The following is a 16529-nucleotide window of genomic DNA, read 5'->3' on the forward strand; positions in this document are numbered from 1 at the left end:
TCATCCATAGTAACCTATGAAAGAGAATATGTTACATTCAAAAAGCAAAATATTGACTGCTCTACATATGCAATGAGAAATTTAAGTCAATAGAAACCACGATAGGGTACTTTAATTTCCCCTAACAGAGCAAAAGCGCATTAGCCTGAAATTCTCATCTTGAATTAAGACACTGTGCTAATTTACAGTTATCATTAATTTATTTTGAAGTTGATGAAATGGACATCAAAAATTTAACTTCAAAGATTAAATAGTCAAACCTCTAAAGGCACACCCAGCATAAAGGCACTGCAGTATTCATGGAGAGCTCACAGACAGACTCATTTTTTATGGAGTTGTAAACTGCAGACAGTAGCTAGGGCTTTGTCAGGAAATATAGCTGGTAACAATGTAGCTTTTCTTCCCCCTGAGATATATCCAGAAAATCTGAATCTTCACTCAAATAAAATTACTGCTTCCTCCAACAATGTCAATCATTTTGTCACTTAACCATTACTATCAACCTGAGAGAGTACTTGCAAATCAAAATTTACAATATGTGGTCTCACACATGCAGACACACAAACACACTGGGGATTCAAAAATATCTTTGAGTTTTCCAAAATAAAAATTCTTATTTTATTCGCATAATATTTGCTGTGTGTTTATTTTCTGAGAGTCACATAAAAAGTGACAGAACCATAGATATATTCTTATTCTACGTCTGTCATTAAAAAATTGGGAAGGCTAGGAATGTGTGGTGCAGGGGTAGAGGCACCACATGTGTCTAACACGTGTGAGGCCCAAGATTCATCTCTGTACTAAGTCAAAAATCAAACAGACAAGAAATCATTTTTAATATTACCAAGGTCCCATTTTTATGTTGTTTTCTATGTGTTAGAATACCTGAGGTTATTATTATAAATTGGTTCAGCAATGTTTGAGAAACACTGCAGTTTAAGGCGAGGAACCTTAGTACAAAGCCTTTTCCAGTGTAAGTATTAGGACTGTGCTATGTGACCCATTCAATTAGATTGCACCATCGGAAGCACAGAGACCTAGAGGGGCACCAACTCCAGTAGATACACCACTTCACAGCTGTTTGACTGTTTTACTTTACAACTTGTCACAGACAGACCCTTCGAGTGATGGATATGTTCAATAAAAATAATCCAAAAACTCTGGGGCTGGAGAGATGGCTCAGTGATTCAGCACAGCCTGCTCATTTAGAAGACCCAGGACAGATTCCTAGCGCCCACATAACAGCCCACTGCTGACGTGGGATTCCCCTCTGTATGCTGTGAATACCACTAGTGAATAAAGAAACTGCCTTGGCCTGTTGATAGGGCAGAACTTAGATAGGCGGGGAAAATTAAACTGAATGCCAGAAAGGAAGGGGTGGAGTCAGACAGAAGCCACGTAGCTCCTGTCAGAGACAGATACTGGGAATTTTACCCAGTAAGCCACAGCCACGTGGCAATACACAGATTATTAGAAATGGGTTAAATTAAGATATAAGTGTTAGCCAATAAGAAGCTAGAGCTAATGGGCCAAGCAGTGATTTAAATAATATAGATTCTGTGTGATTATTTCAGGGCTGAGCAGCTGAGAACCAACAAGCAACTCCTGCAACACACAACCATTTGCAATAACAGTTCCAGGTGATCTGATGCCTCTTTGGGCCTCCATGGGCACTGTATTCATACAGTATGCAAACATACATGCAGGCAAACCATACACACAAATTAAAGGAAAACCTAATGAAGCCAAGGACAATAGCACGGGGTTTTGATCCTACTTCATGTTCCGGCTTGGTGGGAGCCTAGCCAGTTTGGATGTTCACCTTCCTAGACATGGACGGAGGGGGGAGGACCTTGGACTTTCCACAGGGCAGGGAACCCTGACTGCTCATAGGAAAGGAGAGGGAGGGGGAGAGGAGAGGGGGAAGGGAAATGGGAGGCTGGGAAGAGGCGGAAACTTTTTTTTTCCTTTTCTCAATAAAAAATAATAATAATAAAAAAGGAAAACCTAAAATAATTTTTAAAAAGTCCAAAAACTTGTATAAAGAACACACATACCCAATCATGTACTTATATTTTGTATCCTTTGGGTTATTTATTTATAATTTATAACTTGAAGTATATTAATAAGGGAATTAAGCCTCCTTAAAGTACTTTATACATATACATAATAAATACACATGTACACACTACACACACACACACACATACATATTTACTTAAAATAAGGGCATAAAGGTATACTTCAACAAATTTACTTTTTAATGTGTCAAACCAATAAACTGGCCAGAATGATGAAAACACAATAGCTAAAGAACTAGAACTCGTCAATCACAAAAAGACAAGAATTGTGATTGACGGGTAAGCTGACACACTTCTAAGAAAAGAGAACGTGTTGATCCCATGTGAAGGATGGGGAACACACAGAAGCTAACACACTTAGTACACTAAGTGCCCCAGACCACTCCCTAGTTCACATGTGAAGAGAAGATCCCTGGCTGGTGAGGCGGATAAATCCCCTTCCAGGCAATGAGCTCAGATTAGCTCCTTAGGATAACTGCAGAGTGTGTTGCAGCCATCCAGAGACAGGCTGTCCCATGCCAAAGAGGCGGTACTTACGACATCCTGTAAATAAAGTGCCTTATTTACTTCAAAAACAAATTTGATATAGGGAATTTTCAATCCCAAAGTAAAAGCCACAGCTTTGGTCCCAAAGCCTAAGGAAATATATTCATCTCTAATGTTCATTCATAAAAGGACATATTTACACCTAACTAACATTGTATCTTTTCACTGAAAGTCAGAATTTTAAATCTAAGAAAACTCTATTTTGATTGCCTTACTACTAAACAAGGAGATCCAAGGGGAGACTCCTAATGGACATTTAAAACAGGACATACAGAAAAATAATTATTAGGGGTCAACTTAGACAATAGCGGTCGGTCCCAAAGGACCAGATGAGGGCCCTGGAAAACTGGTAGGCAACCATAGCTGTGACACCAGCTTTAGGACTTCCTGCCAAGGGAACATACAGTGTAGTCACTCTTCCTCCTAGAGAAGTTTTTAACTTTAAGGTTCTTAAACTCCTACACATATTCTTGCATCTCATACGTTTAATTATAACAGACTGAATTCAAGGTAAAATAGGCTTCCAAGAAAAGCACGCTCCATTCCTGAGAGAAAGGAATGGAAAGGATAACATGGACATAAAAGATGGGTCCCTGTCTCCTAGAATCAGGCTGCTGCTGCTTGGCTCGGCCTCCTCTTTTTCTGAAGAGAGTTCTTGAGTTCTTCCTTTGAGAAGCACCAAAAGAAACACACACACACACACACACACACACACACACACACACACACATGCATCAACAATGCTCCTGAGGTGAAAAACCAGAATAAACTATTGACTGCCTATAACACTGCCTGGATGTACCAAAGCCAAAATATAGCTGTTTCCAAATACAAACCACACACACATACACACACATCTATTTAGATATAATTTCTGTAACATACCATTTAAGACAATAGTTGTCAAAGCCGATGAGATGATATTTATTATTATGCTTTCAAATGATGATGCTTGCAAGGGGCCAGTTGTTCACAAGGCCCTACCCTTGTTGTTGGGCAAGATTTTTATCATAGATTATATGAATTCCATGAACACCAGTTCTCCTAAGTGACGCCTCTGTTTCAATGTAAGTACTTTTACAAAGTCTATAATTGAAATTTGATCTGTCAATAAATAATGCTTCCCTGCCCCAGTGGCATAAACCATGCATATGGACTCTTGGGGGAAACAAAACAAAACATCTATACTAAAACACACACACACACACACACACACACACACACACACACACACTTAACCAGACAGACAGAGAACAAAAAGTAAACTAACAGAAAAGAGTTAATAAAACAGAGACAGTATGTTGTACTTCAATGGTGCTGAGCACCTGGTGCAAACACTGTGCTCAGATCTCTCTATCTGTTTCTACTTTTCCGAAGCTTCGTGCCCCACGTTTCAAAGTTCTTACCCCAAAGAAAGTTCCACACTCCTGATTACTGAAAGAAAAAAATAAACTTCAACAGAGCTTGAACAATCCTTCAACTCCAAAGGAACCATTAATAAAAAATTACAGATGGCGTTATCCACAGCTCAAAGCCGATGATTATCTCTTTTCAGTAATGGAGACAGATACCACGCTCTGCCTAATAATTACATCTGCAGATGATATTTATTCTGTATTTTCTGTGAGTCAGGAATCTGCATCTATCTCATGTTTGCAGAAACTCTGTGGAGCAAATATTACTACCCATGGATCAGAGGTAAGATACAGAGCCACTGAGAGCTTAGGACACAGGCTTAACCTCCCAAATACAAGCAGGTGAAACCACAGTTCTCAATGGCTGGACCACAGGCACTTACAGAGAGCCTCCGTCTCTGGTGCCACACCCCTGGAATTTGCCTTGCCACTGTTTATCTCATCTCCCCTCGGTGCTCCCTTTCTTTTGCTGGTCTCTGAAACGAACAACCTGCCCCCTTTGACTGTATTGTTATGTATGTGATTGGATAACTTAGCTACTTGTCTGGTCCTTTTTTTTCTGAAAACACATAAACTTTTAAAGATAACATATAAATATACATATTAGCATATATACAAATATATATTTTTACAGATATATGGATTGTATGGTACATACAAGTCAGCTAAAGATAATATTTGTTTTATGTTTGAGAAGGTAAAAGGCATCTGTCAACTTTGCTTGGACTGTATAACCAAACCTCTAGCCATGCCATATGAAAAGATCCCATGTAATAATCAATCATGATGATTCTGTTGCCAAAAAGATTTATCCAGTCTCAAAGCTATTCCCATAGTAAGGTATCATCATATATGTCACCTGTCTTGTAATCTTTCTTAATTTATTTTTTCAGGTCTGCAGCCAAATATTTTAGGTGGTGTCCCCCAGTCAAATCTGATCTTCATAATTTTAAAGAGAACCATAATTTTTTGTTTCCTGTGGAAACAAGGGCATAACCTCTCTCCCCAATGCAGCATATTTTTCAACTTCCATTTTAAAGTTAAGACATTCTTAAATATATAGGTTGGATTAATTGAGCAGTTTCATAATCCAAGGTCTCTCAGTAACTACTGATTTTCTACATCTGCATTTAAAAAATTCAAAGTCATCACCCTTCCTTTAAGCCCTGTTATAAGCTGATATGATTAGGACCACAAGGAAAAGCTTCATTGAGATGGTTTTAGCTTACTATCCTTGAGCTGTCTCCAAAGCACATCGAGCACCATGTGATAACTAATATCACAGCTTCTAACAAGCATTTACTTTGCCACATTCGCCACTTGTCAACTCATATCACATCGCTAAATTCAGTGAACCATTTGGAAAAATACAACCCTGTTCTTTTTGTAGACTGAAACCTCCGCATCGCAGGTTAGCGCCCCGTCATTCTAAATGAAAGCCCCAGTGCCCATTCAAAGCTTTCAGCTTTATGCTTTCTATGTTTACTACTGATTGAGACATAGTCTGGGGTACATGACACACCGGCCTTCTCTAGTGCCCTCTGTAGCAAGAGTGGCTCCCAGACTGGCGGCACCCACATCATCTGAGAACTTTCTACTACGGAGACCCCAGAAACGTAATTTAGCAAGCAAGCTCTGTGGGTGACCACAATTCAGGTGAATGTTTGAGAACTCCCGCTCTTGAGTAAAAGGATGCTATTTTGCTCTAAACAAAAACATCTGTTTTGCACGGCTCGGGAAAGAGCCCAGAGCCAACTGCCTGCAGGACAACTGCTCTGTCACTAAAGGGACACTTCTAGCTCACACCCAAAAGTTGTTATTGAAGTAGTATATTTAGTAGCATCCTGTGTTTCCAAGCCTAAGATGCTGCTGTACTGAATGGAACATACCAATGTTTCTTAAATGCTACCAACCTTTAAAATAAAAAATATATATATATTAGAGGTTTATACTAAAGTGTGCTGCAATTACTAATAAATCGTTGTTACAAATTTAGCTGAAAGTTGGAGTTGCAACCAAAACTGGAAGTGGTTAATTAAAACTTCATATCATTACACAGTCAAAAATGGATGTTTCATCTGTCATAAATAGTCTTACTAATCAGGGTAATCAAAATGAAAGAAAAAAACTAAGCTGATTCCATCATTTATTTTTAATATTTCCTGGTCTGGAATGTGTGTCAACTACATAGTCATATGCCTGTAGATATGATGAGAATTAAACAAACAGCACAGGGAGCAGATCCTGCTACACAAAGGCAAGCCAGCAGGGATGTTCCAGCGAATGGATCAAAATGAGCTGCCTATATCACCTGTACTAGAGTCTGAGTGATTAGCATGCTAAAAAGAAAGCCTGAGGAAATAGAAAGATGTTTTTTGTTTGTTTTGTTTCTCAGTGTGGTATCAACCCCAGGGCTTCCCACATGTGGAAGGAAAGAATTTTATTAAAAAGCTACATAGTGCAATTTGTCCTGCACAAAGACATCATAGACACCAAGAGTAAAGTGATGGCCAAAATATCGTGCATACACACTTTCTACCAAAAGATATAGACATCAAGCCCATTGTGTGATTTATATTGCTTCTTTTTTCTTAATTTCAATAGAATGATGAACTTCCTTTTTATGATTATATTTACCATAAAACTGTAAGCTTAGAATCTGCCAGTTTCCCTCAGCATTTTAATAAAGCCACAGTTGGGTATGAGATTAAAAAAAAAAAGAGATAGGGAGTTCTGTACTGTAGTAGACACCTCCTTTTGGAATGTTCAGTTTTTGATAAAGTTTCAAATTTATAGGAAAAAGCCCCATCACAGAGCAGCACAGAACTTCCAGGAATTAAATTTCACGTAAGTCACCGTCACCAGTTCCTCTTCTTAAAGGCCATATTTACTTGCTTATTTGTTTGTTTGTGTGTGCATGGGTGTCGGGTCCCCTGGAACTCTAGTTCCAGACATTGTGAGCTGGTATATGAGTGCTGGGAATTGAACCTGGTTCCTCTGGAAGAGCACTCAGTGTTCTTAACTGCTGAGCCATGTCTTCAGCCCCCTAGTTCTTTTTGAAGTACATAAGATGGACTAGCATTTGCCAAGTATTTGGAAGCAAGAAATTGAATTACATGATTTCATAGAATATTTCAGTTAAAATAAGAAAAAAGGAATTCAAAGGAATGCGATCCCATTAAATCAGTATCACGAAACCATACTAAAAACCTGTTCACAGCAGAGAAAATGCAAATGTAAGGAATACCTGCGACTGTGCGTTGATATTGGCTCCTTCTTTAACAAGGACTTTGACAACTTCCGCTTGTCCGGCCAGCGAGGCAATGTGAAGAGCAGTGTTTCCCTTCTGTTTTGACAAAGCAGAGTAGAAAAGCGTTACAGGTTTCCAAACTGGGTGGAAACCAAAATGTACAAGCACTTTCAAGCAGTTATTAAAATCTGGTATATTGCGGAGGCAACGCATTCACTTTTATCAAGCTCACTTTGTAAAGAACTTTTTAACCCCAAAAAGATGGTTATAATCTCTTCCAGCATAATACTGGTGCCTTGTTGGGAACATCAGAGGGTTGAATTTTAACCAAACCACAGTTTGTGGGTATGTGTGCATGTGACATGTCCTGTAGAATTCAAGGAATTTTACAAAGAAAAAGAAAGCAGTACTATTACTTTAAAAAAAATACCAACTTAAAAATGTTCTTTGGAACATTGCTTAGTTAACTGTACAAAAGTAGGAAGGCCGGGGCCACAGCTCCGTGGTTAAGAGCATATACACACAGATCCTGTTACCCACACTAGGTGCCTTACAGCCACCTGGAACTCCAGCTGCAGGACATTCGATGTCCTGTTATTGTTTCCTCAGGCTCCTGCACATAAGTGCGGATATGCACAAGATGTGTACACACATACACACACACACACACAACATACACACACACACACACACACACACACACACACACATATAATTTATAAAACCAGTCTTTCAAGAAAGCAATTTGGGGCTCTCAGTGAGTGAAGAAATTTTGTTCAGAGTTAGGTTTCGACCTACAATTCATTTCAAAAATTCAAAAGTAAATTCTCTATCAACCATAAAATTACTTATGATTTCTACCACTTGCCGCATCAAAATGTATGAAACGAGTCAACACTCATCAAAGAGAGTGAAAACGTGGTTAAGAGAAAGAATGAAAATAGGAAAATTAAAACAGAAACAGAGATTTTTTTGAACCATAAAGTTCAATTCTCTTTCCCTTCTGCTACTGGATCACTGAGAGCCGCGATCCATTCACAAGGGACTCCATCTCCTTCTTTTAAAAATCTCTTCTTCTCCAGAAAACTCTACAGCTCCATTATAGGATTAAAAGTAAATCTGAGCTGGGCGTGTTGGTGCACATCTTTAATCTCAGCACTCTCGAGACAGAGGCAGGTGGATGGATCTTCCTGAGTTCGAGGCCAGCCTGGTCTACAAGACCTAGTTCCAGGACAGGCTCCAAAAGCTGCAGAGAAACCCTGTCACAAAAAACAAACAAACAACAACAACAACAAAAATAAACCAAAACTGGGCATGATTGAACACACCTGAAATCTCTGCACTACCGAGGATGAGGCAGAGACACCCAGAGTCCCAGAGCACCTGGGATCCACAGTTGGAATCTTTATCTTAAAAAGGCATATAGTCATCACCTGGATATGAACCTTCATCTGGCGATGGATGAAGATAGAGACAGAGACCCACATTGGAGCACCAGAATAAGGTCCAAATGAGGAGCAGAAGGAGGGAGAACATGAGCAAGGAAGTCAGGACCACGAGGGGTGCACCCACCCACTGTGACAGTGGAACTGATCTATTGGGAGCTCACCAAGGCCAGCGGGACTGGGACTGAATAAGCATGGGATAAAACCGGACTCTCTGAACATGGCGGACAATGAGGGCTGATGAGAAGCCAAGGACAATGGCACTAGGTTTCGATCCTACTGCATGAACTGGCTTTGTGGGAGTTTAGCCTGTTTGGATGCTCACCTTCCTGGACCTGGATGGAGGGGGGAAAACCTTGGACTTCCCACAGGGCAGGGAATCTGGACTGCTCTTCAGACTCAGAGGGAGGGAAAATGGAGTGGGGGGAGGGGGAGAGGAGTGGGAGGAGGGGGTAGGAAGGAGGCAGAAATTTTTTCAACAAAATAATTAATTAATTAATTTTTAAAAAGGCAAGAGCTGCAGATTGGTGGTAACACAGCTTCTTGGAATGTGCAAGACCCTGGGTTTGAACCCAAGCACTCAGCCCTGCCCTGCCCCACTGGCAAAAGTGAACAAAAAAGAACAAAAACAAATCAAACAAACAAAAAAGAAACCTGAGAACATTAAAGAAAAAAGAAAAGAAGAAGGTAGTGGAGGGGGCTAAGAAGAAAATAATCTATAATATTAAAATACCAGTAGACTTAAGAAGGAAAAATAGTGATGGGTTTAATGAATATGTTAGGTTAATCTGGACAATTCAAGGGAGACAAATACCTTGACCTATATTAAAATCAATATTTTAATAATCCTAGTAATTGAGTCCATGACCCCAAAGACCCAAAAGTTCTCTCACAGTAGAGCAGAAAGGATCTGATATAGTCATATCAAACAGAATGAATACAAGGAAAGAAATCACTTTAACCGAAGAATGAAAATGGCCTGCTCATCTCAATTGAGAATTCAGCCATATCAGGTGAACTGTTTGTTTGTTTGTTTGTTTGTTTCTAATGAATTGACTTTAGGAACACAGGTGCAAGTGTCTACAGGGGATCATGTTATCTAGGCCTCTTTTTGAAACAAAGAAAGAAAGATAGTACATTAGGAACCAGATCTAGGCTTTCAGACTTCGAGTCTCACATCCAAATCCTCAAACAAAATGATCCAAATGCTGTTGGGTAATGAAAAGGTTTCAGTTATATTCCTGAGCTTTCAATAATCCCCAGAAATCTTGTAAATAACTGGAAAAGGCTTTAGACCTCTTCCTCTTCAAAAACTACACAAATTACTATAAATTAAAAACAAACAAACAAAAAAAGCCTCTTCCTCATTGTTACAAATCAAATTGTACGGGTAGGAGTGGTACCTTAGTGGCAGAATCCACGGAGGACCCTCTTCCCAGCAGCTCCTGCACGAGGCCCACGTGGCCTTCCTTGGCTGCCAGATGGAGAGCATTGAGTCCATTCTGAGAGAAGAACAAGGCAGGCTTAGAAGCAGAGAAATGAAAAGGAGACAGTGTGCCAATCATACACGAACACAATCCAGAACAGAGACACACACTCATATCTATCTCTACTTCCCTTTTCTTTCTGTTTTATTTATTTACTTACTTTTTGTGTTAACTGGAGTCTATTCCCATTCAGAGAGATGAATTTCCAGAGACAGAGGTGCAGTGGTAATGCACCTTAGGAACAAGGTCCAGAGAACTTAATTTCAACAAGCTTGTACTTCTCTAATTAAGAAGTGTAAAAACGTGGGGCTAGAGAGAGGCCCCGGTAACAAGGGCACTTGCTGGGAAAGTGTGAGAGACTGTAAGTTCAGATCCCTGTCCTTCCAGCACACACATCAAAAGCAGGGTGTCGGGACCAAGGACATGATTCAGTGGGTAAGAGTAAGGCTGCTCTTCCAAAGGGCCCAGTTTGGTTTCTAGCACCTACATTGTAGCTCACAGCTATCTGTAACTCAAGTTCTAGGGTTTTCCATGTCCTCTGCTGGCCTCTGTGGGTACCAGGGATACATGCAATGTACAGACACACATGTAATGTGTAGACATGCATGCAGGTAAAAACCCACATGTTAAAAATTATAACTTAAATATTAATATTTAAAAAGCTAGTCATTACTACAATCATCTGGAACCCAAGTATTCATAGGGGACAGGACAAGGGGATCCCTAAGCTAGCTGGTGAGGAGCTAGCACCAGGTTCATTGAGAAACTGTCTCAAAGGAATAAGGCAGAGAGTAGTACAGCGAACACCAGATTTTCTTCTTTGGCTTCTGCAGATACATAAGCAATCACAGGACACACAGATGTGCACATATGCTGTGCACACACACATATGTGCGCGCTCTCTCTCTCACACACACACATACACACACATACATATACACACAAAGCGTAGAAGTGTTTTTCTAATGAGAAAATAAATAGAATGATTCTGTATTATTTACTGTTTTGGCTAAAGTCAAAACTCTGTCCAATTAAAAGATAAGGTTTTTCAAAAAATGATAGAAAATCCCTTTTACAAAGTGGGTAAAAGCCAAAAGCAAAAGACCATGTGTGGTACAGAACTCTGCAATGATAGTATTATACTTAAAATAACTTTAAAACCTAAACACCTTTACTTTTTTAATATTTGTTTATTTATTATGTATACAATATTCTGTCTGTGTATGTGTCTGCAGGCCAGAAAAGGGCACCAGACCTCATTACAGATGGTTGTGAGCCACCACGTGGTTGCTGGGAATTGAACTCAGGACCTTTGGAAGAGCAGGCAATGCTCTTAACCACTGAGCCATCTCTCCAGCCCAAGCACCTTTTCTTTTCTCTCTCTCTCTCTATATATATATCCTAGGATCTCTGGTAAACCTGCTAAATCCAGTTTTCACCTACCTAAATCTCTAAAACCTAACTCTGTACTACAGCACTGAAAAAAAGTTACCTGAATTGCCCTATAAATTCAATATGCTATTTGTTAAAGCTCCAGTGGCATTCTTCACAAATAAATCCACATTTATTCAAATCTTCTAAACTTCAAGAAATCACAAAAGACCCAGTATAGCCAAAACTGACCTCAAAAATATATAACAGGGTTCAAGCAACCCAACCAGCATGATATGGACATAGAAAGACACATGCATTAACAGGACTGAATAGAGAGCCCAGGAATGAATCACACTTCAGTCAGCTGATTTTGGACTAGGGAATCAAGAACACACATTTGGAAAAAATGAGCCTTTTCAAGAAATCGAACAAAAAGATTCAACAATGCATAAATGAGTGAAGCAAGTCCCATATATCCCACCCGTTAGAAAACAACACAAACGGAATTGAAGACTTACATATAAGACCAGAAACTATAAACTGATTAGAAAAAGTGCGGGGAAATGCTTCGTGACCTTGAACTGGACAGGATTGTTTTGGTAAGGATTATTTTTTTGTAAATAATAAAAACTGATGTATTTGAAATAAAAAGATAATAGCCATTATAGTGATAAGATTTTTGTATGCCAGGGTTTCATCTAAATAGGAATAGATATTTGGGGTTTGAAGATATTTTTTTCAGATACTTTAGGTCCACTAATGAAACCAAGACTTGCTTTGCCAAAGACATCTCCTCTCTAAAGCATGAGGTCACAAAATTCAGTAAGCCTCCTTTTCGAGGCCCATTGGTGTGCTGACTCACAGTTCTCTCAATGCAACTTTCTGGGATGATCTACACTGTGAACTTCCTTTCTGAGGACAGAGAAATGAAGTATCACTTCCTTTTGTTTGCTCTCCTGAAATTCTGTCTCTTTTGGTTTAAATATAGGATCTTCAGACTAGAGAGATGGTCATGCAAGTATGACATCATTCATTAAGGATTTGTCCTTAGCATCTGTGCAAGAAGCTGAGTGTACCTGGAATCCCTCTGCTAACGGAGAAGGAGTGGGAAAAGGAGGCTTCTCTGGAGTTCATAGGCCAGTTAGCCTAGTGAAATCAATGAGGTTCAGTGATAGAACAGGTCTCAAAAAGTAAGGTGACATCAACTAAGGAAGAAACCTGATGTAGAATTGCGACCTCCATGCACATGTGCACATACCACACACACTCACACACACACTCACACACACTCACACACACACACTCACACTCACACACACACACAAGATCTTTTTGGTAATCATTGTACAGCACTAGGATTTTCCTTTTCATAACTTAAATTTTTTTTAATTTTCTTTAAAAAAACTAATGCCTACATTTATTATAAGTTAAAACAATGGTACACCTTTTTTCTTTTGAAATTTTTAATCATCTCTCATGCTAAACATCCAAACTGCAGCTTCTCCTTCCTCCACAATCTTTAAAATGGCATTACCGGCTGAGATAAAATGAAGGAGGATTTCTCACCACAAGCTCTTAAATTTTTTAACCATGGCAAGTAGATGCTAAAAGCCCCCACACTGATCTCTTGGCATTGGAACTTGTAACTAAAAATAGAATTAATCAGAAACAGCTTTTGTTCAATACATTTTGTCACAAATAGCAACATAGCACATGCACATGGCCCAGTGAGTTAAGGTGCTTGCTACCAAGCCTGACAACCTGAGTTTAATCACTGGGTTCCATGTGGTAGAAGAAGACAGTCCTGAAAACTGTTCTCTGATAACCTCAGGTTTGCTGTGGCACACTTGTGCACACACACACACACACACACGATACATACATACATACATACATACACACACACACACAGACAGCACAAGAAATAGCTACCTAGTATTTATCTATTTTATCTTATGAACATGAGGCAGCATTGAAGTTATCAGAATGCACAGTGATGGATTCCACTTAATCGTACAACTCAGTTAATTTATTGTGAATACACTCACTTCTGCTAATGTTGCTGTACTTTCTATAGATCATCCTCCTGAGGACCAGATGTCCTGCAGGAGCCTTAATTCCACCGCAGTGCAGCACAGACACCTGGCAACACTGGCCACATTTTGCAGGACTTTTCACTTTTGCTAAATATGCTTCACATTGCTCAGGGACCAGAAAGGAGATCAACAAAGTGACTGGGCAGCCTTCATGTTTGGAAAGAAACACAAGGCAAGCCCTAGAACTTTCCCAACAGGGGTTCATGCGCATGTTTGAGGACTAATTGTTCTTTCCACATCAAAACATTCAGTGTCTGCATTCATTAGAACATTCAACATAAGTTTATTGAGTTTGGCTTGAAACAAAGAATTTTCTGAGACAATTTATTTATCGGAGACATTAAAGATTCATTCCCCAGATATCAGTATAGGCACAACGTGAGGCCATCAGAAAGCTCTGTGTCTGGAACATGTTATCTCTATTCCCTGCAGAAAAGGCTTCATTGCATTATGGGATATCATGCACTTCACATGTGGTTTTTACATAAGGTGGATAAGGACGTTCATCTGAGCAACATTCATGGCTTTGTGTGCAGTTCATTCTCTCGGTTAACTATTGCTGTGCTCCAAAATGGGAACAGAAGGCCCTCTGCTTCTTTATTCTGTCCTTTAATTTTGAAAGAGGATAATTTAATGTTTGTCTTTTTGCTAGTTATTAGAAAATGGAATACAGCCTGAATTAAGGAACCCATATTCTGTCTCTTCCTACTTCTTATCTTGTTTTTTGAGTTTCATTTTTAATGATATCATAATCACAATACCGGTGAGCATGCATATATACATGCTATAAACATGTTAATAATTTATTGAGGATTTTGTGGTCCTTTTTCACCTCAGCCCAGCAATGTGCTGTGCTTTCACATTGATCTTGTTATGAGCCCTGCTCCCTAGGGCTGATAAGCTGAGTAATTATACTTTATCAATACGATGACTCCTTTTAAAAAAGATAGTAATGAATCTAAATGCTTACAAACCCTGGTTAAAAAAAATCCTTAAAATTTTAATATAAATAATTAAAATAAATCTAAGAGCTACTTAAACTTGAAAATATTAACAATGAGTTAATATAATTAGTACACCAGTGTGTGTGTGTGTGTGTGTGTGTGTGCGCACGCCCACTGGGAAAATACCATTTAATGTACTACAGCAAATCTGAAAGAAAATAGATGAATACACAGTAAAAAGAATTTCCACATAATGATTGAAGTGCCAGCTGTTGCTGAGTTCATAGGAAAGGACAGGACGTCTTTCTGTCTCTGTTTTAGAAGGACAGTGTTTTTTATAGTTGTGTGCAACTATTAAGCTTTTATTCTTTTTCTATCTTTTCTTATTTTATTTCCTCTTTTTTTATATTTCAGAAGTAGGAAGATGTTTCTGGGTTAAAGCAAAATTGCAATTTGTCCCTATGCTCCTACGCACTGTGGCTTTGGGCAACCTGACCCTCTCAATCCTCTGCCTGAAACATCTGCTGGAACATCTATAAGCAATGACAATGGAAACATTTAACACCAGAGACCCTCTTTTCAACAATAGCATGGCAAACATAAAAGTGGAAGACCACCAGTTCCATGCTTCATGTCCATTGTTTTGGAAAGGGAAGGATGCAGGCGTTTGGGTCCTTGAGCTGCCTGTTGGTCCACATGCTGCTGGACATACACTAGCCCCTTCGTGCCCACACCTGAAGCAGTCTGCACCAGGCACGGTAGGGCAACTTAGCCAGAAAAAATCCCTAAAGGAAAGGGATGGCTGGGCGGATGGCAAGGGAGGTCAAAATTTAGCCCCCTTCCCTTAGGATAAGATCATAATATTTACTGCAGTAATACATTGTTGTGAAAATATTTCTTGACCTCCAAAAGACTAAACTTTTGCTGAACTTTGCCGTAAAATCAATAACAAGTTTTGAGCTCAATCATGACTATGTACTTAGCCTGCTATAGTCAGCCTGCTTAAGTTTCACCTGCCTTTCAGAGAACAATGTAAGCAACATTACTATGCCTTGAATTTTCTGTGCAAACAGCTTTCATAACCCCAGCACAGCTTTAAAATATTCAGTCATGTACTCTTCCATAATCTCAAAACAAATATCTACCCTAAATGTGACTGCGGCTTAGAAACTTTTGATCTCAGATATTCAGGGTCAGCTGTGGCCAGTAAGATGACTGTTTCCCTAGTAAAACTCTGTTAAAGACTTCTATAGAGCCCCCTTCCTCCCTTTCTTACAGTGTGTTTTCTGGGGCCGTCAATGAATGCCTTTGGTTAGGGGTGGGCATGGCAGATGTCTGACTTATAAATCAGGCAACGGGAACAGACAGGTCAGACAAACAGCAGCAAGATGGCATATACACCAGCAACCCCAACTACAGACTGCAGAAGGCAGGGGGGAGACCAGAGAATTCCAATTCGGGATTGCTCTTGTTTAAACTAATCCCAATGAGAGCTGCTTTATTTCCAATCTTTATGTGACATCAACGCATTTTGGTACCCTCTAAGGTTACCCTTAATGAGTTAACTAGGGCAACTAGCACTGAATAAGTTTTCCACACACAAACTGAAATACCTTCTCTTGTACAAACCACATAAACAGAGCAATCTACAAAATGGTATTTCATGAATAATCTGAGGCTCAGAGTAATTAATTTTGGTAAATGAATATAAAAATGACTTATACTATATCAACACTTATGTTCAAGAAATATTTACTTTACATACTTTATTTTAAAGATTTTTTTTAAAAAAAATTATGTGTATGGTTGTGTGTCTGACTATATGTGCACCATGTGTGTGGGTGACCCCAGAGGCCAGGAGAGAGCATCCGATTCTCTGGAACTGGAGTAA

The 16529-nt window shown here is 39.3% G+C and overlaps 1 protein-coding gene across 28 annotated transcripts in view; it reads right to left on the reverse strand.

The window, feature by feature from the left end:
- Ank2 (ankyrin 2) overlaps positions 1–16529 on the reverse strand; it is a 513191-nt gene that overhangs the window by 138589 nt on the left and 358073 nt on the right. For 27 of the 28 annotated variants that reach the window (XM_050139715.1, XM_050140008.1, XM_050141378.1 and 24 more), the window contains 2 exons: positions 10141–10239; positions 7290–7388 (listed from right to left, as the gene is read on the reverse strand). In XM_050139715.1, coding sequence (XP_049995672.1) covers positions 7290–7388; positions 10141–10239 — 198 coding nt within the window. The remainder of the gene's footprint in view (positions 1–7289; positions 7389–10140; positions 10240–16529) is intronic. The other variant, XM_050139935.1, reaches the window with a different exon arrangement.

This window comes from Alexandromys fortis, unplaced genomic scaffold, assembly GCF_014885135.2.
Source record: "Alexandromys fortis isolate MF-2015 unplaced genomic scaffold, M_Fortis_MF-2015_v1.1 scaffold_19, whole genome shotgun sequence".
In the NCBI taxonomy this organism is placed as follows: Eukaryota; Metazoa; Chordata; class Mammalia; order Rodentia; family Cricetidae; genus Alexandromys; species Alexandromys fortis.